Source organism: Egretta garzetta, unplaced genomic scaffold (genome assembly GCF_000687185.1).
Source record: "Egretta garzetta isolate BGI_Z169 unplaced genomic scaffold, ASM68718v1 scaffold127, whole genome shotgun sequence".
Taxonomy (NCBI): domain Eukaryota; kingdom Metazoa; phylum Chordata; class Aves; order Pelecaniformes; family Ardeidae; genus Egretta; species Egretta garzetta.
The window spans coordinates 514,072-538,633 of NW_009260132.1; the positions used below are offsets into that span (position 1 = coordinate 514,072).

General features: G+C 38.4%; 1 protein-coding gene across 1 annotated transcript in view; it reads left to right on the plus strand.

The window, feature by feature from the left end:
* Positions 1-24,562, plus strand: part of VPS41 (VPS41 subunit of HOPS complex) — a 106,999-nt gene that overhangs the window by 21,096 nt on the left and 61,341 nt on the right. The window contains exons 4-5 of the mRNA XM_009641558.2: positions 2,003-2,080; positions 20,360-20,434. Coding sequence (XP_009639853.1) covers positions 2,003-2,080; positions 20,360-20,434 — 153 coding nt within the window. The remainder of the gene's footprint in view (positions 1-2,002; positions 2,081-20,359; positions 20,435-24,562) is intronic.

A 24,562-nucleotide genomic window follows, 5' to 3' on the forward strand; every position in this document is an offset into this window, starting at 1 on the left:
GCTCAAGAGGCTCTTAAGTTGAAGCTTGTATTTTTAACTGTGGGAATGAAAACAATAAGTCTTTTAAAAATGTTTTTGACAACTTAGAATTACATAGATATCCGGAATATTGGCAAGCATTTCCTCCTGGTCTGTGGTCTGTTTGTGTTACCTTTTTTCCTGAGCCTCAGGTAAAATTTGAAAGTAGAGAGATTAACAGGATTTTTCTTTTGGGATGTGCACAGATGCAGCTTTAACTATAGCATCACAAAGAGTGACAATACAGTAAACCTGTTTAAGTATCCCAGCACTTTTAGTTTTCCAGCAAACTAGATATACTATTTAAGAGAAGGATCAATATTGATAGAAGCCAGGTCCTGGAGTATTTTAGGAATAGGTCTCTTACAACAGAGAGCTTAAAAATAAAGCTGGGTTATAGGCGTTGCGTGGGTGTTTTCTGTTTTGTTCTGTTTGGTTTGGTTTTTTGTTTTTTTTTGTTTTTTTGTTTTTTTTTTCCCCCTGCAAGAGCAGGAAAAGCCTTGCTAAAGAGTCATCATTAGCAAAATTACACAGTAGTATGTAAAATATGCCTCTGATTAAAGCAGTTCAACTTTGCTGGGGATCCTGAAAATCTGGCTTCTGTATACAGACTAATTTCCCCCCAGAATTATTTTTTTTTTTCTTTTCACTGCTAAAGCATCATATTTTCACCAGGCTTGCTGTCTGCACTGGATGACTAATCGTCATGGCACCTGGTGCATTCAAGCAGGCCTGTGCAGTGGAATAGTCATACCTAGTTATGTCTGCACACCTGATGTTTTATTAACCAGTATTGATTTTTTTACCCGGGGGACTTTTTTCTTCCTGAAAAAAGGCAACCTTGCAGGAGTGAAAGGCATTGCAGGGGATGAATTTCTAATGAACCCCTTCTTTCCCTTTTTTGACTCCTTTTAATGTAGCTTCATATTTTAAGTGCCTGGACTGAAATTTCATTTTAAGCAATTCCATTTTGATAAATCCTTTTAAACCTTGACTTTCTGTAAGGTTATTTTTTAAAGATTGTGCTGCCTGACTGACACGCTTAGCAGTGCCTGTAAATTTGAGCATTTCATTATAGGTTGCAATGAAGCATGCTCACATGCAGTGAAATACAGAGAATTGAGGAGCCTAGACTATTTGAGTAATGCTGAAAGGAGAGGGGGAATAAAAGAAACCTCTGTCATAAATCAAGTAGTACCGAAGTTCTTCCTTTTCTGTTTAGGTGTAGTTCACATGGTTCAATTAACAGCAGATCTCTCAGAATCAATTCCCTTCTTGTTTGTATCAAAATAAGTTTGTGATAGCATGCATTTGTGGGGAGATTTCTTTATTTTGCTACTGTTTTTTTTTTACAATGAAACTCCTGAGATTTCTGAGGAAAAGTGTATTTGTCTTGAGAGTGTTCTATGTAGGAGTGCTCCTATGTAAAGGAAAGCAAACCCAGTGGTTATCCGTGTGCTTAAATGCACTGCCAGAGACTTTCCATAATTCAGCAGTATTTTACCAGTGGCTTACCGGTGGCCTTTTGCTGTGTTTGAATGTTTTGGGTTTATGTTATCAATGAAGAAGAATTAAAAATAAAGCCCAGAGGAAACCATTATGATTAAAACAAAGCTGCGGAAAGGATCTAGGAACTATTTCAGGTCTGTGTTAGTCCTTGCTTTCATGCTGCATTTTTAATTTGCTGCCACAGTCCATCAGGCGGTGTGTACGGACTGCAGACACACCATTAGTTGTCAGTGGATGAGGGTCCTCATGACTCATTCTGACAGCTAACTTGCACTATCACCGTAATATGGGCTTGAAGCCCTGTTTTATTCTTTAGGTGCAGTTAAAATAAGCTTTGTCTGTAGAAGGTGGTGGATTGTTTTTCCCTGGTGCTGCTAATCATTAATCTGCTAAGCATCCTGGAGTTCATTTAGCATTGCTGTAGTTTGGGTTGCAGTGTCTTTGTGTTTATGTAATCAGTCTCTCTCTTTTACAGTTTTTGGCACTGGGAACGCATTATGGCAAAGTTTATTTACTTGATGTCCAGGGGAACATCACACAGAAGTTTGATGTTGTAAGTATGACATTATTCAGAACACATCTACTGGGATGTAAAAATGCTGCAACTTATTAAGTAATAAATAAGTTAATGCTCTTGCTATGCCTGAAATTTTACTAAAGCATTTAATGAACTCCCTCCCCATAACATAAGAATCAGCGTATGGTCCTTATAAAAAGAAGTTACGCTGGATGGGTTTGCGATGAGCTCATCTCAGTTTACATATAATAAACTTTCTTCCTGAAGACAGAAGAGGAAATACATATTTATGGTTGTAAATGGCTATTATTAATTATGTAACCCAGAAGCTCGTGACTTCCAAAAGGCATGAGCCTACTCATTAGGTGACTATTGTCAGTTGTTAGTGTGTGCACTATCATCTTATCTAGTTGCCACAAGTAATTGAAAATTGATTGATTGCCTTGCTGGTTCAGTTTATCTACTGCAAAAATATAACGCTAATATTTTATGTGAATGTTTTGAAGCTTGGACTCTTAAGGGATTGTATTGATTGAAGGAGAAGCAGCAGACTTTTTCTTTATTGTGGTTCCTGATATTAGAGGATGAATGAAATGCTAAATTTAAAGCTCTGTTCTAGAGTATTAAATGTTCCTTTTAATTGTGGATATTTATTGATTATTTTTAATATCTCATTTTCAAATTCCCTGTCTTGCCGAGGAGGAGGGTGGAAGAGAATTAGCAATTTTTTTTTTTTTTTTTCCTCCTGCCATTGTCACAAAATCTAGTAGCCAAGCATTGGTTTTTCATAGCAGTATCAGCACTTGTCAGAGTATCCGTCACAAGATGTTGGCATGTTTGCAAAGAGAACGTATGTTGTAAAGCTGACACAGCTAGCTGCATGGGAGGGGTGAAAGGTTTCGCTTATATTTTTGAAAAATCTAATTATGCAATTGTGAAAGGGATGGGAAGTCACAGCCAAAACCTAGGTTTCTAGGCACAACCTTTGGAAAAATTTTATATATAGCATTGGTCAGATTGACTCTGACCTTACAGGGTATTAATGAAAGTCAAGCTAATTATGATCTTCTCTTTCTTTTAACTTTGTGTGTTCATCAGCCCCACAGAGCAGATGCTGACTACATTTCAAAAGAGGAAAAGCTTTTGGTGTCCCCCTTACAGTTCTGATTACTTTACATGTATGCTATTTGCTTAAGATACAGAGTAGTTCTCTCCGAAGTAATCCATTTGGGGCAGACTGGAGTAAAGTGTACCTGAATTCTTCTCTTCCATTTCTGCAGTAAAAGACTCAGTCAAATGAAGTGGAGATTTTCTATTGAGTCAGACATTAAATGCCTTAGACTTGTATTCGTTCCACTCTGTGTCAGGTACTTGGAAGAGTTAATTTGTGGAACTGCCATTTTTTTTTCCTAAGTGCATTACCAACACCCTGTTCTCCCACACTGGTTCCAGAAGGTGAAATCCTCCTCTTGCTGTAAAGACTTAAGGCACTGCCTAAGTGTACAGTAAGGAACAAGGGGTCCTGTTATCTACTAAAGACTATAAAACAAAATCCCTGCATCCTCTTTACACCCACCCACCCAAATCTGGTATTCTTTTCTTTTCCTTAATAAAAAGTCCTATCAGTGCCTGCTGGGAGTGTGGTTTCTTATGATGAAGTTAAGGTTGGGCTATACAAACCACTTTCTGCTCTACAGTGCTTACTTGGTTGTCCCTTTTTCAAACTTGATCTGCTTCAGGATGAAGATTGTTGTGCTGTGTCTTCTTACAGAGATGGCAATGATTTCTTTTTAGAGTATGGTTTGAGTACAAACTGCTCTTTTGAGATGGAGAATAGGAGAAAGAAATGTTCCTTGGATTCTATTCTTAATGTTTCTGTCTCTTTTTGTAACGTACGTGTCTCCAGTGCAACAGATAAATTATATCATGGATCAGGTGGAAAGGATGCTTCTTTTTTTTTTCTTTTTTATACTTTGAAGAAAAATGATTTTGATCTAGGACCACTTGTCTTTAAAAAAAAAGTTTTCCAAGGAACTACTAAGTGTTGTAGGACAGAATGGGTTGCCTATGTGAGAAACAAAGCAGCTCTGTGACATCCTTAGCTGCTCAAACAGAGAAGTTCTCTGAATGAATGTTGTCGGCTGTTGAACCCGTAGGCAGTTTATTCTGAACTGGCTGCTGTATGTCAGAATATTTTCCTTCTAACCTGAACTTTTCAAGATCTTGAACTACAGACTAGGGGCATCGCTGTCAAAACGTTTGGTGGGATCTTCCTTCTGTTCTCTCCTACCAACGTCTGTTTACTGTCTGTCCTCCTGGGAGATTTCCATTAGAGCATGGCCATGTTGTAAATCCCAAATAAAACCTAACCCTTTCTTGAGAAGAAAGTCACTTCCTGAAGTCCTATAGATGCAAAGCATTCCTTGTAAATGTGCTGTGACAAAGAGTGTTTTCTCTAGTGGTATTTTTTCTGTTTTTTTGTTGGGTCCAAAACAAGCAAATTCCTTCTGAGAAGAGTTTCCGCTGGTGGAACGGCAGATACAGATTTACCTTGAAGTTGTAAATAGGAGAAGTATCTGTTGTTACTAATTTATGGAAATTAGTAGTGTATAAAAATTGTTCCAAATAAACAAAATAGTCTCTCATTAAAGAGCAAGCAATATTACCACTGAAATCTTGTAATTGTCTGCAGTAAACAGTATACCTGGGGGGAGTGACTTTTACATATTTTTGTTTTGGAAAGAATCTTTTCAGCAGATGTTTTCTGTCTTATGAGATGGCAGAAATGAATAGTAAAGATAGCAACAAGAAGCCCTTTGTCTGGCAGAAATCAGTTATGTAATTCAAGGAATTGTTCTGCATTTGAGTCTTTATCTGTATTTTTCAGGGGGTGGTTTTTTTTTTTTAAGCCAAGTTGGGAAATAAAAAAATTAGTTACTTTTCTGTATATCTAAGTCTGTTAAATGTGTAAATAGAAAAACCAAACCACAAAGAGGAAACTTTAGAAGTCACTAGATCATAAATGGTGTTAGTGTGTGAAATAAACCAGAATGGAGAGAGGGGGGGTTTATTTTCACCTTTTTAAAAATTTATTTTAATGGCAAGTTCATATTAAGTATATGTAGAAAATAACATTACTGCTACTGTAGTCCTCTTGATTTCCATTTTTTTTTTCCTAATCCCGGGTAACCACGTTCAATAATATAAATGGGCTTGGAAATTGAAGAAATAAGAATCTTGGGTTTATAATAAATCATTTGTTTTCCATATTGGCTCACATCTGGATTTGAGACAAATTGTAAAACAGAAATAGAGACTGATCTCAGAGGATTTGCAGACTTTATCATGTCTCCCGCTCCTGTGAACTTTGAGGGAGAAAACTCACAGGCATAATCTTGAAAATAGCCAATTTTTGAGTGATGGCCCTTCTGTTGAAGGCTGAATGCATTTAGCATTTTAAATTGCCAAGAACGGCTACAAGAAACACGAAAATGTAAAGCCTGGCAATCCTAGAAGTTCACTTATTGTAACATGCTTTTTTCTTTGTTTGTTATTTAAAAAAAAACCAAAAACCTCTTAGGACTCTGTAATGCCCATAGCAGCAAAACAGTGTGGGTATCCCGAATCGCAAATACTGGCCCTAGGGCTGCAAAGACTTCACCATGTGCTCTACTTAAACCCATAAACATTGTGTGAAACTAACACAGACAACTAAAAAGTCTTTTCAGAAGCAAGTCTCACACTGCTCTTAAAATACCTGATGCTGGATCCAGTGCCAGGTGGACAACTACTCTTTTCAGGTTTGCAACTGCTCTTGTCAACAGCAGGGGAAAAGGGTGCTTTGAAACTGGCATGGGAGGCTTTTCATTTGGGGAGGATTGAGAGACAGGAATTTGGGGTCTTTGGCCTTGGATGGTGCTGGCATCTCAGCAGCCACGCTTGTGCTCTCGCACGATCCCCCTTTCCTCCTTGCCTCGCGTGTTTTTTAGCTCTTGCCAGTGTGGCTGTCTTTGACAATGTCAGCCGCCTAAGATTAACTGATATGCAGCCTGAAGTAACGTATGTTTGACAAACTGGTGTTCTCTTGTATTAGGGTTCAGTGCATTGAGTGAGATGAAATGTGTCAAACGCACTGAAAATTATTACTAAAAGGCAACAAGAAGGGGGAAAAAAAAGCCTGCTAATGCCACTGACAAAGGATGATGCAGGACTGATTCACAGCATGTTAATTCCAAGTGCCTCTCCATCTTTCTTTTCTTCTTAGACTGTCTACAATTTATTAATATAATTATTGCCTCAACTGACATCTTGTGGATTAAGGACTTGTAGATATGAAGAAAGCTGTATAAACATGTTTAGTTAAGTAACAAATCAAAAACCTTTCAAAGGGCAAGAAAACCTGCCCCCATTCTGGTCTTCTAATAAACATCAAGCTTAAAGCAAAAATGGTAAGAAAGTCTTGGCTGGTAACAGTGATGTTCTGTGAGAAGGGGAAACATCACCTATTGTACAAGTAGGGGGGATTTAAATGTTTAATGCATCAGAGGTGTTTCAGGGGTGATGTATGAGCCTAGAAAACAATGTAAATAGTGTTTTAAAGCCTCTATTAGTGCAAAGAAATTGAAGTCCTTTTAGCATGAAACATTTGTGAGCTGTTCAAGACTGCTGGAATTTCAGAAAGAATGAAACTTTAAGTAGAGGCCCCTTCTTGCAGCATTTCTTTTTACCACGTATTTCTTTCCTGGCCTCACTATTTTTTTCTAATTGTCTCACATTGTGTCGCACTAAACATTTATTTATGTTTTTTTAATTGGAGTGGCAGAAATCCAGAATCACTAGCTCATCTCTCCTACCTTGAAAAATTAAAGGGGAGTTCCTCCTCTGGTGGTGGTGTTGCCCTTGGGTTTATTAAAGTTACAGCGCTTGCCAGCCTCTGGAGCAAGTGCATTACTTGCTTGAAGGTCAGTCAGCAGCCTGTTGGTTTTGCTGATAACTCAGCAGGTTGCAAAGAAAATGTCAGAGGTTTCTGTTGACTTGACATGCTTTTGAAAGAGTTTAATTGCTAACAAGAAAAGCATATTTCTAATGAAGAAACCGTTGTTAAGCACTAAATGCTGTTGCAGAAAATGATGCGGAGCCCACTAACTGCTGTGAGAGGTAATGCAGCATCTTTCAGCAGGGAAGATAACTCTTAGCATTTGATTGTATAATGAAGAAGTTACTTTGAATGGAACTTTACATTGGAGTTTAAGGCTAAGGTGATATAAACGTCACTTATTTTGACAGGCTACTTAAAATTCCCTGTTTATTACTTTAACAACATCATTTTAGTTGTCACTGTCAGACTATGAAAGAAGACTTAGTTGGGAAATGAAATGAAGCAACAGAATTTAGAGTAAAGATCTGGGTAGCTGTGTGTTAGCATTTGCAGGGTGTCACTGCACCTGTTAAATTTGAAGCTGAAATCCTGTGTTTTGTACCAAACCAAGCAGGCTGCTATAAATGTAGTCTCCAAAAACCAAAGTAAAAGTTAAGGTTTTGATAGGAGCGAGTGTCTATGCAGGGCACAGGTTTCCTTCCCCTCCGTGGGACTTCCCACCCAAATGGATGGGGCAGTCCTATGGTTTAAATGCTTTAAGTTAAGCCCTAGCTCTGCCTAATGGAAAAACCAGAGAAAAGTGACATCCTTTGCGATTTTGCTCTTAAGACTTGGATGCCTACACCCAATTTAATAGCCCTTCTTCTGCTTCTGTTTACCTGTCTTTTCATTTTAACTGCAGATGATTTGGAAATCCAGAGGTTTTTACAGTAGTTGTGGGAGTAACTCAGATGGCCTTTTGAGTCTGGCTTTTTGGATGTTACAAAGGCTTGGAAAGTATGTCCTATGATGTTTGTTCTGGTGCTGTGCTTATTAGGTTGATTGTGACCTAGAGCGTTTCCAATGGGAACTGTGGAACTATTGAAGATTAGGACCCTTCCTTGGCAGGAATTGTGGTGTACCTGGGTGTCTCTGTCACTGGATGAGACAGAAGTGAGGTAGCTTGCCTAGACCAGCAAAAATTGTGTTGTCAGGGCTGTTATTCCATAGGTCTAGAGAAGTTTCTTGTCTGACACAACTGAAATAAAAAAAACCCTGTCGTAGATGTTTTGTACATCGTCTTTGTACCCTCTGTATCTAACTCCCCTTTGAAGGGACTGTTGCTTAATTTTTTTACTTGAAGAGATCAGGTGGATGTGGAAGGCATTCGTTATTACTAGAAATGTTGCTTGGAGTATGGGTGAAATATGGGAGCTTTAAAAAAATGTAGTATCATGTATGATTAATTTTTATAAGCTCAAAACTGAGGAAAGCATGACCATTTCATTCAATTATTCTTTCAAGTTTGTAGCTTGCAATAACTGTAGCTTAGTGCAGAATAACCTAAAAAGTTTAGTTGGAAGTATGGGTTCAGCTACAGAAGGTCTTGTATGGTTCAGCCACTTATTTCTTGAATGCTGCTAGCTCATACAAGTCAAACACGTGCTTGTGCAGTCACAAACAGTAACATGTATGCTGTAGATTAAAATTATTTCAGTTAAAGTGTAAAGCCTATGTACTTTACCAGCTGTTTCTGGGACTGCAATTTTTTCTGCTTTCTCTTTTGAACTTTTCACTAGCTGTGTTGCCCATGTGTCTTCTTTTGAGAAGGATGTCAGCCCCATCCTTAAACTGAATGATCTTTCTACAACTTCATTACTCTCCAAATGCATATTGTTTTTCCTCTAATTTTTGACATAGAAGCATAGGAAGATGTTTCTTTTTTGTTCTCCAGTATCACTTTTCTACAGAGTGGGTATCCTGTCGTCTGTCAGTTGTATTTCATGACTAACTCTAAAGGTATTACATTTAAGGTACCTTAGCAGCCCTTTTTAATGGCACTGATTTCAGTAAGAGTTAGGTAATGTCACCTCTTAATGAGCTAAAGGGCTGTGACAGAATACTGTTTTGTCACAGTCATCTAGACCTAGCAAATAGTTCCGTTTCTCTTAACTTGGTGGGGTCCCATCGTATTCTGTGTGTTTTCTAAAAAAAAAAAAATTGCGATCTAGAAAATTCTATGGGGAAAAGTATCTCATTATGGGAGAATGCTAAACATGAAGGACACTACTACTATAGTATTTAACGTAGCATTGTTGGTCAATGAAAGGGCAAGTCTCCAATGTATTCTTTTTTTTTTTTTTCACCAGACCTTGTAGGAACTCTGAGTCTATTTTTGTGAAAGATCAAGTAGGGGACCTTACTGTAATTCTGCTAAGTGAATTTATATGTGGCATTTTCAAACATTTTTGAACAAAATTATTTGTGACATTATGCAGAAGTATCAAAATAATCAAAACATTTTTTTTTTTCTTCCAACTCTTTGACCATCCAGGTTTGGTAACATTTGCTGTTTACATCTTGTGATTATTTAGAAAATGTAATTTGTGTTTGCAACTATAACTGACCTTTTCTCTAAAAAATTGCTTTATGCACCATAATTTGACAACAATATTAGGCAACAAAGCTTATTTGCTTTTAAGAAAAACACAGAAACATAGTTTCTGATTTCAAAGACATATTAAACAACCATTCCACAATAATATTTAAGCAAAAGATTACTTTTCTAGAGTGTAATTGGCTCTTAAAAGAAAGCCTCAAAAGACTCCCAACAAATTTCAAACAACTGTTAAATAAGGAACATACTTTTCTGTACCTTCCAGAGGCGTAGTCCCTGACAAGAAAGACTAGGTGCTGCTAGGTTGTTCTGTCTTCTACTGCTTGGTATTCGAAGAACCACAGATTCTCGCCATTGGGGATGTCCCTGCCCTACTGGGAGCTTTCTGGTTTGACTGGGTGACATTGACTGGCATGAGACATATGTTCAGTGACTGACCGCTTCCTTTTTGCAGTCATCTCAGAAGCATATTGTGCCACATCTGTCTCATACCCTCCCCTGAAATGCTATTTGCTGATACATAGCTGGACCACTGAGCCAAGTTCTCTAGAGTTTTTATTAGCAGCGATGAAACATCTAGTTTCAGGTAGCACTGATGAAGGCTTTTCATAAAAGATTGATAACGCGGACATGCATTTTCTAAACCTTAGCAAAGTTTAAAAGCATAGGGAGGATTTGGAAAGCTTTGATTCTGAAGAAGCTAGTATACTGTTGATTCCTAGAGCTGTTTTCCTTTCAAATGGCATATTATACCTGGATGGCATTTTCCTCTATATGGAAGGCAGGCACTTGCATGCACATATACAAAATAATAGCAGTTTGCTTGTCAGAATTATTCAGAGTTCTGGCATTAATAAAATATTATTTGCATTAGAAAATGTTTGCCTAGTTAGAAAGTCCAAAGCAACTGAGTTCTGGAGGACAATGTTTTTTATACAAGCTGACATTAATGATAGAGCTACAGCCCTTTGTTTCCATTAACAATAAAAATGCAGCACTATTAAAAACACAGAATGACATAACAGGGACATAATATGATGAACAAAACATGAAGGCAAAGCTAAGTATTTTTTCCCATAGGGGATAAGATATTATTGATAATGAACTTTGTAAATCTAATAAAGATTCCTTTCTGAAGGATGAGACTTATTTGTTTTAAAAGACATGACAGCGTATATAGCAGTTGTTTATTGCACTCCTGATAGAATGCTAAACGTGGCCAGTCCAGATTTGACCAGTCTTGGGTGTTAATACCCTCAGAGTAGCTGCTGACAAAAGTAGCTACTTTCAAGCTGGCCGTCTCCGCTGAGATGCTGCTGTGGGAGCTAGTTCCTCTCAGCATCCTGTGACACAGAAAAAGAAACGTATAAGAAATTTCAGAAATCAGTATTTTGGTGTTGGAAGGTTCACCACTGTAACCCTAAACTGGCTGTTAATTGAAGTCTGTAGTCGCTGGAGGTCTTGGCAGTTTTGAAGATAGGAGCTGTGAAATGTGAGCAGTGTAAAGATGGAGGAATGAATGAATCTGTTTGCTTTTTTGATCTTTAAATAACTTTTATTATAAGCAATAATTTGTATGCTTTGTTGGTATTGAAATAGAGCATCTTTGTATGTAAATGCATTGAGGAGCTTGCACAGGATCAGTTAATCTTCACGTTTAGCTTTCTCTGTCTTACTGTCACGGTGAGGCTGTGGGATACAATATGCCACTTACAGTAAGTTACAGTGCACTTCATGATCCATAGTTTCTCCTTATGTGAGTACTCTCCTCCCTCTCCCCCCATCTTTTTGATTTGCAGATGTTTTTAGGATCCTGTCAAGAATCAGACACCCAACATTGATCATTGTTGAGTACCTCTGATGGGTTTGTGAGACTTTCCCAGATGATATAATTGCAAATAAAGGAAGTTCCAGTGTTGGTGTCCAAAGAGAATACGGTGCTCTCAGTAAGCAGGAAATGTATTTATTACTGCGTATAATTCTGACTTATGCCAATCTATACCAGTGTTGATAACTGAATGTTTACATGGAAAATGGCACTTCAGCTCTGTCTATTGGCTGAACTTTAGCATTGATCACTCAGTGTAATATTTAACTATGCCAGGAATATGACTAGTTATGTTGTTTTCAGCCAGGAAAGGGGATTCCTTCCCTTATAATATTTTTGCTTCTGTCTAATTCCATCAGTGACAGATCTTTTCACTGATTTCCATAGCCATTGGCTTGGGATCATTGTCTGTACTGGAATGGTTGACAGGCTAGAATAACTGGCAAAAATACTTAGTGCTGTTTTTCATTGTAGGAGCTGATAGAAGGAAGAAAACTATGTAGTTGTGGAGAAAATAATGGCTACATAATGGAATGTATGGAGAAGCAGGGATGCTAGGCTCCATGTGGTCATGTCCTCTGTCCTGTGTTAGGTCAGGGAGGGGGATAAGTGTCATGGCTGTTGTGAAAACCTTCCTGGAAATGTTGGCACAATGCATGACCCCTGAGAAGAATAGTCAAGAGCCTCTTTGCTGCTTTGAAAGTAGTTTGGTCAAAACACCAATAAAGTAATCTCCTAAAAGAAAACCTGTCCTGACAAGAACTTGTACTGGATGACCTGGTTGGCCTCTCATCAGTCACATCTCTGAAATGTGGCTTATCAAGAAATGGAGAAAAATCTCATACTTTCTACTTCAGGGGGCAGAATTCTATGAAATACTGTTAAATACATTAATGACAGCGGTGGTGGTATTCTGTTAGAAACAAGCTGTGAAAGTGCCCCAGTGAGTTTCATCCTCAGAGTTTTAGATATTGGGTTTTTTTTATTGTTCTTCAAAGCCTAATTTGTCATTCAGTAGCCTGCATGGGAAAGTTAATGCTCAATGGTGAATTCTCCAAATTCATTGTGCTTGGGGAGCTGTTCTGAAAAGAAAGCAGTTAGAAATCAGTGACGTGAACCTCTAGATTGCCTGGTATAGTCTTCTCCCGTGATGCATTGAGTTGTCCAAGGAAGGTGTATGTAGTCATCGCCTGCAGCCCTTCCTCAGCCCTCACCTGTACTTCAGCTCTCTCCATGGGTGAGTGATGGGAAATACTGCTTCATGTTCTCAGATGGCTTTAATACACAGATAGCAACAAAGAAGTAGAGGCAGGCTTAGGACATACCATTGTTGAAGCCCTACCGTTATACAGCAGATCACAAAAGGGACCTGTGGAGAGGGGGAATCATAGAATTATTTAGGTTGGAAAAGATCTTAAGGATCATCAAGTCTAAATGTTAACCTAGCACTGCCAAGTCCACCACTAAACCATGTCCCTAAGCACCAAATCTGCACTTCTTGTAAGTACCTCCAGGGATGGGGACTCGACCGCTTCCCTGGGCAGCCCGTTCCAGTGCCTGATAACCCCTTCAGTGAAGAAATTTTTCCTAATGTCCAGCCTAAACCTGCCCTGGTGCAACTTGAGGCCATTTCCTCTCATCCTATTGGTTATTACTTGGGAGAAGAGACCAACACCCACCTCACTACAGCCTCCTTTCAGGTAGTTGCAGAGGGTGATAAGGTCTCCCCTCAGCCTCCTTTTCTCCAGGCTAAGCAACCCCAGTTCCCTCAGCTGCTCCTCATAAGACCTGTGTTCCAGACCCTTCACCAGCTTCATTGCCCTTCTCTGGACACGTTCCAGTGCCTCAATGTCCTTATAGTGAGGGGCCCAAACCTGAACACAGTATTTAGGGTGCGGCCTCACCAGGAAATGGGAGTAATTTGTTTCCTTTGGCACTGGGGAGGATACCTCCTTACACACCAGTGTTTTAATAGAAAAGAGATTCTACTTTGGAGCTGTAAGGAAGTAGCTAATGGTTAAACTCTGCTAGGAAGCAGTGTAGGCTTTCAATATAGATTTCTCCCCCCCCTCAGTAATAGTTCCATCATTCCTGGACAAGCATTCGCATTATCTAGCAACTACTACAGATTTAGGGAGATCCCTTGTTAATTTTTTTTTTCCTTGGATGTTGTTTGTTTTTTTTTTTTTTTTTTTTTTTTTTCTTAGTCCCTGTAGTTGGCAAACAAGATTAAGGGATTCACTGATGTGGAAAATATTGAAATCACTGTAGGCTTTTTGGTCTTTCTCACTTTCTCAGGCTATAGATGAGAGATTCCTTGTCCTCATATTCCCTTATTTTTAGACAAGCCTTTGAGATCTATCTTTTTTTGTAGGCAAGGTCTGCCTTCCTGCAGACAAAATAAAAGTTAATGTTGTTATTGTTTTGTGTCCCAGAGCTTGTCACTCTCCCCAGCTTTTCCCCCCCTCCCTTTTCTTCTAACTAATATAATCTTCCATTTTTCATTTGGAGAATGACAGATTCAAGAGTATTATAGGAAAAGCACTGGAGCAGGAATCCTCACTTATCAGAATTTGGCTGCCAGTCTTGTTGAACAAAACCTGTTTGGTGTGGATATTAGTAAATTTTCATCAAAAGAAAATTTAAGTGTTGTAAATTCAGATGTAGTACTTCTAGTGCAGGCAGTGGTGAACAGTTTATCCTCTAACTTTTAAAGCTGCCTTTTCAATTTAAACCTTTGTTTTACTACATTATGTTTCTCAGTTGTTTATAAACACGTAGGTATGTGTGTGCTTTTACCTTGTTATAGGTAAACCATGATACAGCATCAAAATTTGCTTTTCTGAGTTGCTTTTCCCTCTATTGCATCAGTAAAACTCTACAAATGTGCAAAATACATGTAAGAGAGTGCAGCACCCAATGTCTGCGGAAGGAAAGTGCATGGGTTCAATTTCTTCTTTTAAAGGTAGTTTTTCAGTATATGAGGTCTCTGGGCATCAGTGTTCTGAAATCAAAACAGATGGGACAAACTACATGTAATAGACATGTGCTTAGCTGTTGTACACCTTCCTTTTTTAATTTATTTTTGTTTGAATAGTTGAAGACTCTCTCCCTATCTGGTTTATTTGCTGTTACCTCCTATCACTTCCCAAAATGAAAAGGCCCTGAAACGTAGAACTCCTGGTTTTGACAAGTTAGGTAAATCGGGCTTTCTTCTAAGTGGGCTGAGGGTAGCATTTTGAATTGGAAAGGCACCCTTGGAGAAAGAGAATATTGAGTACTTGCCTATTTTTTCCCCAATAGTCTTAAAAGCGGTGTCTGTTTCTCATAATCCATTGGTGTCAATGTGTGCAGAATGTCAAATTTACAGATGTAAAAGCTGAAGAGTTCGGTCTCTATTCAAAGCAAGTTCCTCATCTTACCTAGAACAAGGCTTGTATTTTGAGAGGATCTTAGCTTAGTTATGACAACAACTGAGGCAGTTTCTGTTTACAAATTGGTGTTTTGCACTTGCCACTGTGGTGGAGGTAATACAGACATAAAAATGGTAGTCCTTACTCCAGTGGGCCAACATTTTAAGCAGTGGGTTGATTGGTCTTATTGCTATACACTAGAGTTTCAGATGCTTGTTTTATGCAAAAGTCAAAATAGGCACTTGCAGGAGACAATTTTTTTTTATTATTATTGAAATTCAAACTCTGTGTACACACAATTTGCCTTAGTATGGAGGGCAGCTATGTAAGTGGCTATATAGATCCAGACTGATCTTAATGTTGCAGAAAAGACCTATGTGTGTTTTTCTTCTTTGGGTGCGTGTGTGTATAGATAGATAAATAAAAATGTTTGGGTTAAATTAGGAATAAGTTTCTCAAAATTCTTTTTAAAGAATGGGTGAAAATGCTGCTTAAGGGGGGTTGTATTAGCGATGGGAACCTCTTGAAGTAAAATGAGCTTTGCTGTAAGTATGATTGAACACTGCTTTGCTTTTCACACTCCTAATGTGCGTGTTGCTTGCCTGCTAGCCGTGGCTAAAAGGCATGAAGTCACAGGCAACTATTAAAACGTTTAGATTCCTAGCTTGTAAATATTGCATCTCTCACAGAATTGGAGTGAAATCCAGTCTTATGTTTCTTGTTCATCCACTTCATATCCATTGGGATGCAGCATTTGTGAAAGAATCAATTATCCATTTGTTAGTCAGAGGAGCTTTACAAATTATACATTAGCAGATTGATTTCTCAGGGTCACCATTGGGGGACTGATAGTATAAGGTGGGTTGATGATGAGCGTCAGGGGAGAAGGAGATGCCACAAAGAACACCATTAAAAGAAGCTTTCTGAGTGGCCGTGAATTTACTCCTAATTGAAGAGCTGACATAATCCATACTAAGTGCGTTTATTTCAAGCATTTTACATTAGGTAATTGATTATCACATGAGGTACATTTGTTGGTAGATACTTGATTTTCCTTTCCTTTAAATTTAGGATTTTGCAAAAGCCTGCATTTCGATCTTTATGTGCAAGGTGCCTGCTAGCTTTTTCTCCCTCTCCCTAAACTTTTCTTTCTTCCATTAAGGTAACATTTTTTTGTTCTATAGTGTCAGCTTGACATTATTGATTTTGAACAGTCAAACTTACTTATGTTGTCCAGAATTCCAAACATGTCTCCATCAGAACGAAAACTGCAGTTAATGGAAATTCAGCTGAAGGTGTTTCTTCCTTCTTTGCCAAAACTTCCACACTTTATGAAATTCTGAAGCTGTTCCCAGGTTAATCATTTCAGTGTATTTCTCTCCTAACTATCAGGATCCTCCTTATTGCCAGATTTGTGTGTTACTATTATTTATACAGCATTGGAAGTATCATTGTGACCACAAAGAAGTTGTGTGGTTTTATTTTTTTGGCCTAGGGGTCCTCATTAGGTTAAAAAAAAGACTATCCAATGTAGTGCTAATTACATCATTATTAGTAATTTCCTCAGTATTTTATATGCAGCTGCCTGTGCCTTTATGGCGTGGGGTTTATTAGATCATCCCTTTATTGAGTGATATTTGCATGGATGATATGTTACTAATTTTTAGATTGACACTTTGACCTTAGGTTGCTGTTGTAATTCTTAATAATTTTTTTTTTTTTTAAATAAGATGCTTGTAAATTTGGACAGGTTTTTTCCCCACTCATTTAGAATACCTTTAAAACCGTCAACTGACCAAACCCCAGAACATATCCTGGTTATGACTGTATCAAAATGATCAGTCCTCCACATTGTGATGAGTTACGTGCATCCTCTCTAACCTTAAGTGATTCTTCATCTTTTGACGACCTGTAGAGGTGGGTGTTGCAGGAAGGGCATTTATTCTCTGCACTGTAAAAGCCAAAACCTATTTTCTTTTGCCAGACGAATTAAACTCTTTTTGGTGGGTTAGCTGGAATAAGGTTTAAAAATACCACAAACTGAGTTGATAATGTTTAATAAAAAAAAAAAAAAGAGCAGGGTGAGGGAGGGTAACCCGTAAAATTATCTGTGCTCCTCTTTTCTGAAATATCAAAATTATCCACAGGGTGTCAGCAGGGTGTAAATACAACTAAATTTGGAATGGTAAGTAACTTTGCTGACTAGCACAGCAGTACATTTATAAAAATAATTGATATGAAAAGATGAATTGAAGCTGATTTGAGAAGAAACATTTGGTTTAGATAATGCATGTACCAATTTTATCTGTGGTCTTTTATTTCTGATTTCCTGGATAGTTTTAGATACAAATCTTAAACAGCTTTCCAGTGCACTGTAGTTCTGGAAATGGTAGGCTTGACTGTTACTCAGCGCTGAACAAGAAGATCCTGGCATTAAGTCTTCTTGCTGGAACTTTATTTTAAAATGCTTTTAATATTCAGCCTTGACTGTTTTTAAGTTCATGGTCTATCATGACTTTCTGAGCTCCACAGAAATTTTGGACTGGTAAAGTCAGTGAAAAGGCTAGTAGCCAATAGTGCCAATTCAGCTTGGGTGCTGAAAAAAAAAAAATTCTCTGTGTTTGCTTTGCTGTGTGTACATCATCTAGAATAGTGTCTCCTGTTGGAACTTAGCTGGAGGTTGGCATAAGTGAGCAGGTCTGCTTTTAGTTGAGTTTATTTCTCTTCCCTGGTTGCCATCTGTGTATAGCGCGGGAAAAAAGGAATTGGAGAAAGGAAAAGTTAAAAGCAACTGATAGAGGTGTTGGGCATGCAGAAGGCTTGTAACAATTTCCCAGTTATATACAGTGTTCTGAAGTATGGTGCACTATTTTGAATGCGGGAAGAATGCAAATACTGTGGAATCACCTTTTCCCCCACACGACTACATTCTGTGTGCACATAAGGAGAGGTTTTGCCTTGCTAGGCACCTGAGTGCAATCACAAGTTTAATCTCCGAAGTATGCAACGTGGCTTTCAAACCTCAGGATGACAGATAAATTCCATCATCCTGCCCCTTGTCTTCAACTTCTATGCGAAGATAACTTACATAGTCTACCTTGCCTACGTCCTGCACTTCATATTGCATGTCAAACTTTATCAAAGCCATTTGGCAGCAAAATGGAAACAGTGTGGACTGTAGGATTGAGCTGTCGACTCTTCTGGTGTGTCCTGTTTTGTTTCTTTTTGTCTTGGGCTTTGTTGCAGTAGAGTGTCTCTAAGAAGCCCTGTCATGCAGGAGCTCTCCTAGGTCTACTGTTGTTGCATCCACCTGATGGCGGATGCAGGTCCTGGAGAGACGAGAATGTGGCCAGTTGAACACTGTAACTTAGCATATGTTCCTGTATCAAGGTGAAGCTGATAAAGATAGACTTTTTGCCTTTCCCATTGCAGAATAATAAAAGAAGAACCTTTATGAGAAAGTTGTGGCAATGGAAACTTAGATGCAACCCAGAACAAAAATCCATGCCACTTCCGTGATTAACTCAGTTGAACTTTCTGTGCTTGTCCTTTCAGAGGACCAGAGGTGTTTCTCATTGTAGAGGGAATGGTGGAGATGTGCTGGCATTTCTTTCCCCCCCGCCCCCTCCACAGAGACAAAATATTCTCTTACACCTTGATGAACAAACCAGAAGTTTAGAAAGGCATTTTCAAGGTAGGCCAAGAATGAAAGTGCGTGCTAGCAATTTTTGTGAAGCTTCTAGAAGTGAGACTGACAACTGACATTTCTTGCCTCACTCAGCATCCTCCAGCCCTGTAATTAGCTGACTGTGTGTAGCATCTGAGAATCAGAGCTTTCACAAAGTTGTTGACCACACCAGCAGGCTGATGGGCTTGAGCTGTGCTCCTCAGCTGACATCCCCCAAATGTGTTGGGAGGGATGCAACCAGGGAAGATGCATCAGCTGCCTGCACTGCCAGCAATGCTCTCCCTCCTGAATTTGAAACGCAGCAAGTCAGTGTAACCACTCCACGGCGAATTAAAATACTTCTGGAGTGCATAAGTCAAGGAAAGTTAGTTTGATTTCTTCCTTGGCGGTGCACTTTTTGGCAAACAACGCACAGCAGAAAGACCACTTTGTGATAAGCAGTAATTGCAATACTTCCATGTAGCATTTTGCAGTGACAGAAAGTGAGACTGAGTCTGGTGTCTACTACACACAAGGAAGCAGGAAAGCAAAAGGGCTGGCAGCATCCTTTTCCCAGCTCCTCAAGCAACTGTTGCAGTGCAGGGCCCAGTTGTTCAAGCTTGATTAGAAAGAAGCTTCTAGAAAATGAGATGTGATTTGGGCATATATTCTTTTCAAGGTGGAAGAGAGGAAAACTTCATTTCCCTGAGCTGGAATGTTTTTGTGTGTGAAAGGTTATGGGGAAAAGCTTTCCAAAGGCTCTGAGAAGACCTCAGTTTATCTCCTGTAGATAGTCCATCTGGACAGTGTGTTTTTATATAACTTTTTATGATGTACTTTTTATGTAATTTCAATTGCCATAGAATATATAAGGACCTGTGATATTTTAGACACAGTTGTGTAACATCTAATGTGACCCCACGACTCCAGTACTGTTCCAGTTGACACTTTCTTTTCACACAAACATGCAATGGATTTCTCTCTTATCATACTCAGAACCACAGAAGTGATCTGTTTTGTGGTTCAGTCTGTTCAAAATTTTATGAGAGTAAGAAAAGTTCTTAAATGTGTAAGAGAGACTTACTTGGGTGAAGATCCATCAATGATGCTTGAAATGATGAGAGATTTGTTACAGAGAGTGAAATCAGGATCATGGTACATAAGAAGGTTCTTGGTACTTGAATGTAATTGGATGGGGTTTTGTATGTGAGAGGATATGCATCGTGTTACCCAAATGATCTTATAAGTTAGTCCTCGGTACTTAGGGTAAGGATAGATATTTCAAGCTAAAGTAAACTGTAACAGATGCCCTATAACCCTGTAGATTAGAACCAAAAGTATATCTGGATAGGGAAAATTTATTAAATTGGGCCGGTCTTCAGGCTTTTTCAGTATTTGTCTTAAGAATGAGTACACCTATGTTGCACTTCAATACCTTCTAATACTCTGTTCTGAGAACACTATTAGAGGCAGAAATGAAAGCAAAGAGAAGGGATTTGAAGGAAGAAATAATTACCAGTATAGCCATCAGACCAAAACAGAAGAATTTGCAGTTGCCTTGGTACCCGTGTGGTCAGTGTTATGCTGAGTTTTGATAGTGGGAGAGGTTCCTAACCAACAGCTGTGGTGTGCAGGTGCAGATGCTCAAGGTCTGGGAGTCTGGCACTTCATGAGAGCTCTGGAGCCCTGAAGGTGCGTAACTGCAAAAAATGTCAAATTTCTGGGTTAGGCAAAAGACTGGAAGGAAGGCTGTCTTTTGGCATTGTCATAGAAATACCTATTCTGTGGGGTTTTTTTGATACATGCAACTAAACATTACACAACTATTAACACATAAATCTCAGGAAGTGTGAGGGGCATTAAAGCATGTGATTGGTGATTCAACTTTAAAGTCAACTTCAAAAGTCTTCTTTCTTTCTTTTCTTTCTCTAGAGCCCAGTGAAGATAAATCAGATCAGCCTGGATGAAAGTGGAGAACACATGGGTGTTTGCTCAGAAGATGGCAAGGTACAGCAAACCCATTTATATATTTAATGAGGTAGCAGGTAGTCCTCAGTATTACACTTCAGATAACTGTGATGCCTGTGGAGTTAATTCCTGCATTTAGCACTACCACTTTGACCATCCATTTTGAGAACTGAACTCACCTTTGAATACTCAAAATTAAAGTCAAATATATTTTGCACAAATGTGCCGTAGGAAAAGTAATTACAAGAATGTCAATAATGTAACTGGTATTAAGCTGATTAACAGCTGTGGCAGGAGGACATGTCACCTTAATCATTACTGCTGTGCCAGTTATACTTCAGTGACTACTCTGCTGTTCCTGCAAGACAGTAGTTTAATGCCTTTCTGCTATAAATCCACAAAATTGGATTTTGTGGGCATGATTTCTGTGGGCTGGTGGTTTTCATTTTCACACACGTTATGAATGTTTCTCTTGAATTATAGAATCTTTTGATAAGCAATCATAGTTTATCAGAAGAATAAAGTGTCTTACAACAGCCACATTAAATAAATGTAAAATCAATATATGTACAGTTTCCTAAAAAACTGGCACCTACTTCCTTGACTGAGGACATATATCATTTGTGCAGTGTATAACTAACAATTATCAGTGCTTCTCTGGAATGTTGAGCTGTGACATTTAGTGGTTTTGGTGATTGATTTTCCACTTATAAGAATGTCTTTTTTGTTTTTAAGTCGATGGCAGTCTTTTCTAATGTTGGTTTGCAATGATAAAATTCTAATGCACAGGGTGTATTTAAGCCTCTTTTTTAATATAATGCTTATATACAAATGCAGTGCATTAAAAATCATTTAAATCATTTCTCAATATCCATCTGACTTACTGAGGAGAACATAACTTACAGAGTAGACTTGAGGGGAGGAGTAATGTTGGTGATCCTAATGGATGCATCCCATTCAGTAGAAGTTCTATAAATTAAAAATAAAATTGGATTTTGCAGTAGACAAAAGAGGGAAACAACCCCTTTACAGACTGTATGCGCTTGGGTTTTTTCCTTACAAATAGGTGGGTTTTCCTCAACAGGCAGCCAGCCAGTTTATGTATCCAAGCCTTTTGTTTCTCAGCGATATCTTGATGTCAGTATCTTGACACAGTAATTGGGATACTAGTGCCTATCAAAGTGGGTTGTAGAATTTTACAGCCTGTGAGAAACACAGCAAGAGTGTCCTAATTGTCTAAGCAAGATAAGGGAAGGGTCAGTAATTGTGCAAGGTAATAAAAACGTTGAGCTAACATTGTTGATTTGGGTGTTTTGAATGGTGGGGGGAAACAAGCACTTGCTGTAGGGGCTCCTTGGATGCGACTGTGATTACTGAGTTGAAATACCTATGTTGCAGTGAGATTACAAGCCACGCACGTTTTTAATAAATTAATATCAAAAATACATATTTTATTTCAGAAATGTTCAAAAATCCACAATCCCTACTCTGGTGTGGCTGTATTTGAAAAGACTCTGATATTTTAAATTGTGAATCTGTCTTCATTGTGTGACATAGCTATTGTGGATCCAATAGGTGACATTACATGCTATACAAGGCAGTCTAAACTATGATCCTCAAGCCAGGGCTAATTCTGGTAATGTTTTTGACACAGGGCTGGAGTATCACAAGTGAAATATTAATTATATTTGTGTTCATAGACTCCAGGGACATTGATTCTGCACCATATTCTACACTGAAAAGCTCATCTGGATTTTTGAAAGATCTGGGTGTTTTAGAAGTTAGATTTTCCACTTGACCCAGAAAGGTGTGTCTCTATGAAAGAATCCACCCCTAAAATGGGTGAAAACAATACTTTTATGTTGTGCTACTGTATAAGAAAATGGCAGAAATTCCTGGCCAGATAATGTAGCACTTCTAGGTTCTGGGTCCTAACAAAAATGTAACTTTACACTCCTTATAGTTCTTTCCTTACTATAGTGGGAGTGTTCATGTTGTAGGAAGTTAAACACTTGTACAAGTGGTTGCAAAGTCGTCATTAACTCAGATAAATAAAAATAGTGAAATCCTTTTTTTAAAAAGAAGAAAAAAGAAAAAGTGAAACAGCTTAGTTTTCTTAAATCAGTTTTAAACAAAAAAAAGGGATATAATAAAAAAACCTGTGAATTTTAAGCCAGCCTGGTTGATGCGAGCATTTTCTACCAATTAATGAAGATATCTCCTCTAGACCACTGCAAAAGATTTTTGCAATAGGCAGGGAGCATGTTTTTCCAAATCAAAGTGGATCCAATATGAAGAAGATGGAAACCATTTGTTTTCCTGAAGGAAGGCCTTATGATGAGAACCCTCTCCTCCTATCTGTTCTACTGTCTGATGTATTTTATTTTAGTACTTTTTTCTTTCTTTTCCTACTCTCAAACTAGATTTGGACTTGCTACGTTGACTGGGAGGAGGGCATGGCAATGCAATGCAATTCTCTAACCTTCTTCTTGTCGTGCAGCATCCAGACCTAATGTCAAAACCTGGCACCTGTCTGCCATGCATGGCCAACAAGTGCTTTGGGAGCCACATGCAGCTTTTCTGTACTGCACATTTGGTTCTTTGAAAATCTTCCTTGCCAATGGACTCAACTGCAGTTGGCCACTAGTGGCACAGAAAGGAATAGAAATTGAAATCACCATTACCACTAATCTGGCCACTGGCTGGGGAAAATGGCTGGGTGTTGAAATATTAGGGTTTAAGAGGAGGATTTTGGTGATGGAATAAATAGAAGGGGAAGCAGGCTTGAAGCTTCAGAATTGTGGAGGTTTTTTAGGTTAGGTTTTTGACTACTAGTATGCTGCCTTGAAAAACCTGGATCTGACTCCCAGTTTTGCTAAAGCTCTCATGTAATTACATAACAGCGATATAATTTGCACCCTTATTAGCTTTCTTATACAAAGAAGTATAAATTACATTGAAAAGCCATGTGCTTACATGTTTTAGTATCATGTTTAATGCCTGTGACAACATTTATGTTATATTACATTGATCATTTTTCAGTAAATGTAGCTTGTAGATAAAATGTGTTTGTTTTCCTGCCTTTTGATCACTTCCACACGTGGAAACAAAAAAACAGCTAAGTCTAGATGCACTGGAGTTATGGGTTATAGATATTTAAAATTGGACAGGAGTGGCAAAATGTAGTGGACTCTTATCATGAAATCCTTTTCCCAGCTACCCAAAACCATGAGCTGAGTGGGGATAGAAAGTAGAAATAGATAAATCCAATATAGGTTTGTAATATCAAAAGAATCACTTTCTCTCTGAAGAATAAAAGACATTAAGAAGTAATAAACTGTTATACTGTGTCCCTGGAGTAAACATGATAACATGTATTTTATGCTGAGTTGTTTTTCCCTCTTTAGTTAACGGGCTCCATTTTGTTTTCATACTCTTAAAGGAATATCATATTGCCATGTTCGATGCAGTGTTAGGAAAATGTTGAAGGCACCATTCCTAATGTTAATTTTGATTAATTAGTTTTAATTTGAGAGGGGCATTTTGTCATTTTTTGGGATTCTCCTTACATGGAATTTTGCAGTGTTGTGTTTTAACCACATCTATTATTTTTCTTCCTCCTTTCTTCTCTCTGTCTTATTTTCTCTTTCCTCCGTTTCTTATTTTGTTTAGTCTGTTGCATTGGATATGCTGTGCCAAGTGATGAAAACAAAAACCCAGAAAACAAAATCCTCTAGACATCAGCCCGAAGGTTTTCTAGGCTTACAGCCAGGCCCAACTCAAATACAGCCCTTTGGTTGGCTTACATAATCACAGCTTTGTGATACATCTCACTGTCTCCAAATATTGATTTTCCAATCCTTTGGAGCAGTAGCTCAGCCCTACACAGTGCATGCAGCAGTATTTTGAAAGCATGTTGTTAGAGGCAGTATATTCGCTAATGAGTAATGGACACAGCTGATAATGCTGCTTAGGAGATGTATCCAGGAGACAAGCTTGAAAGGGAGATGAGGTGGTTTGAGGTGTTTTCAACTTCACTGAGGATGCTGAACTCTGAACCACTCTGAGGATGGCTTAGTTCCTCGCTGATGGCTTAGTTCCTCTTGTAGTTTACCTGAAGTCTAATATTTTTCACTCTCTCTCCTTGACTGTCTGCAGGAATTTTGG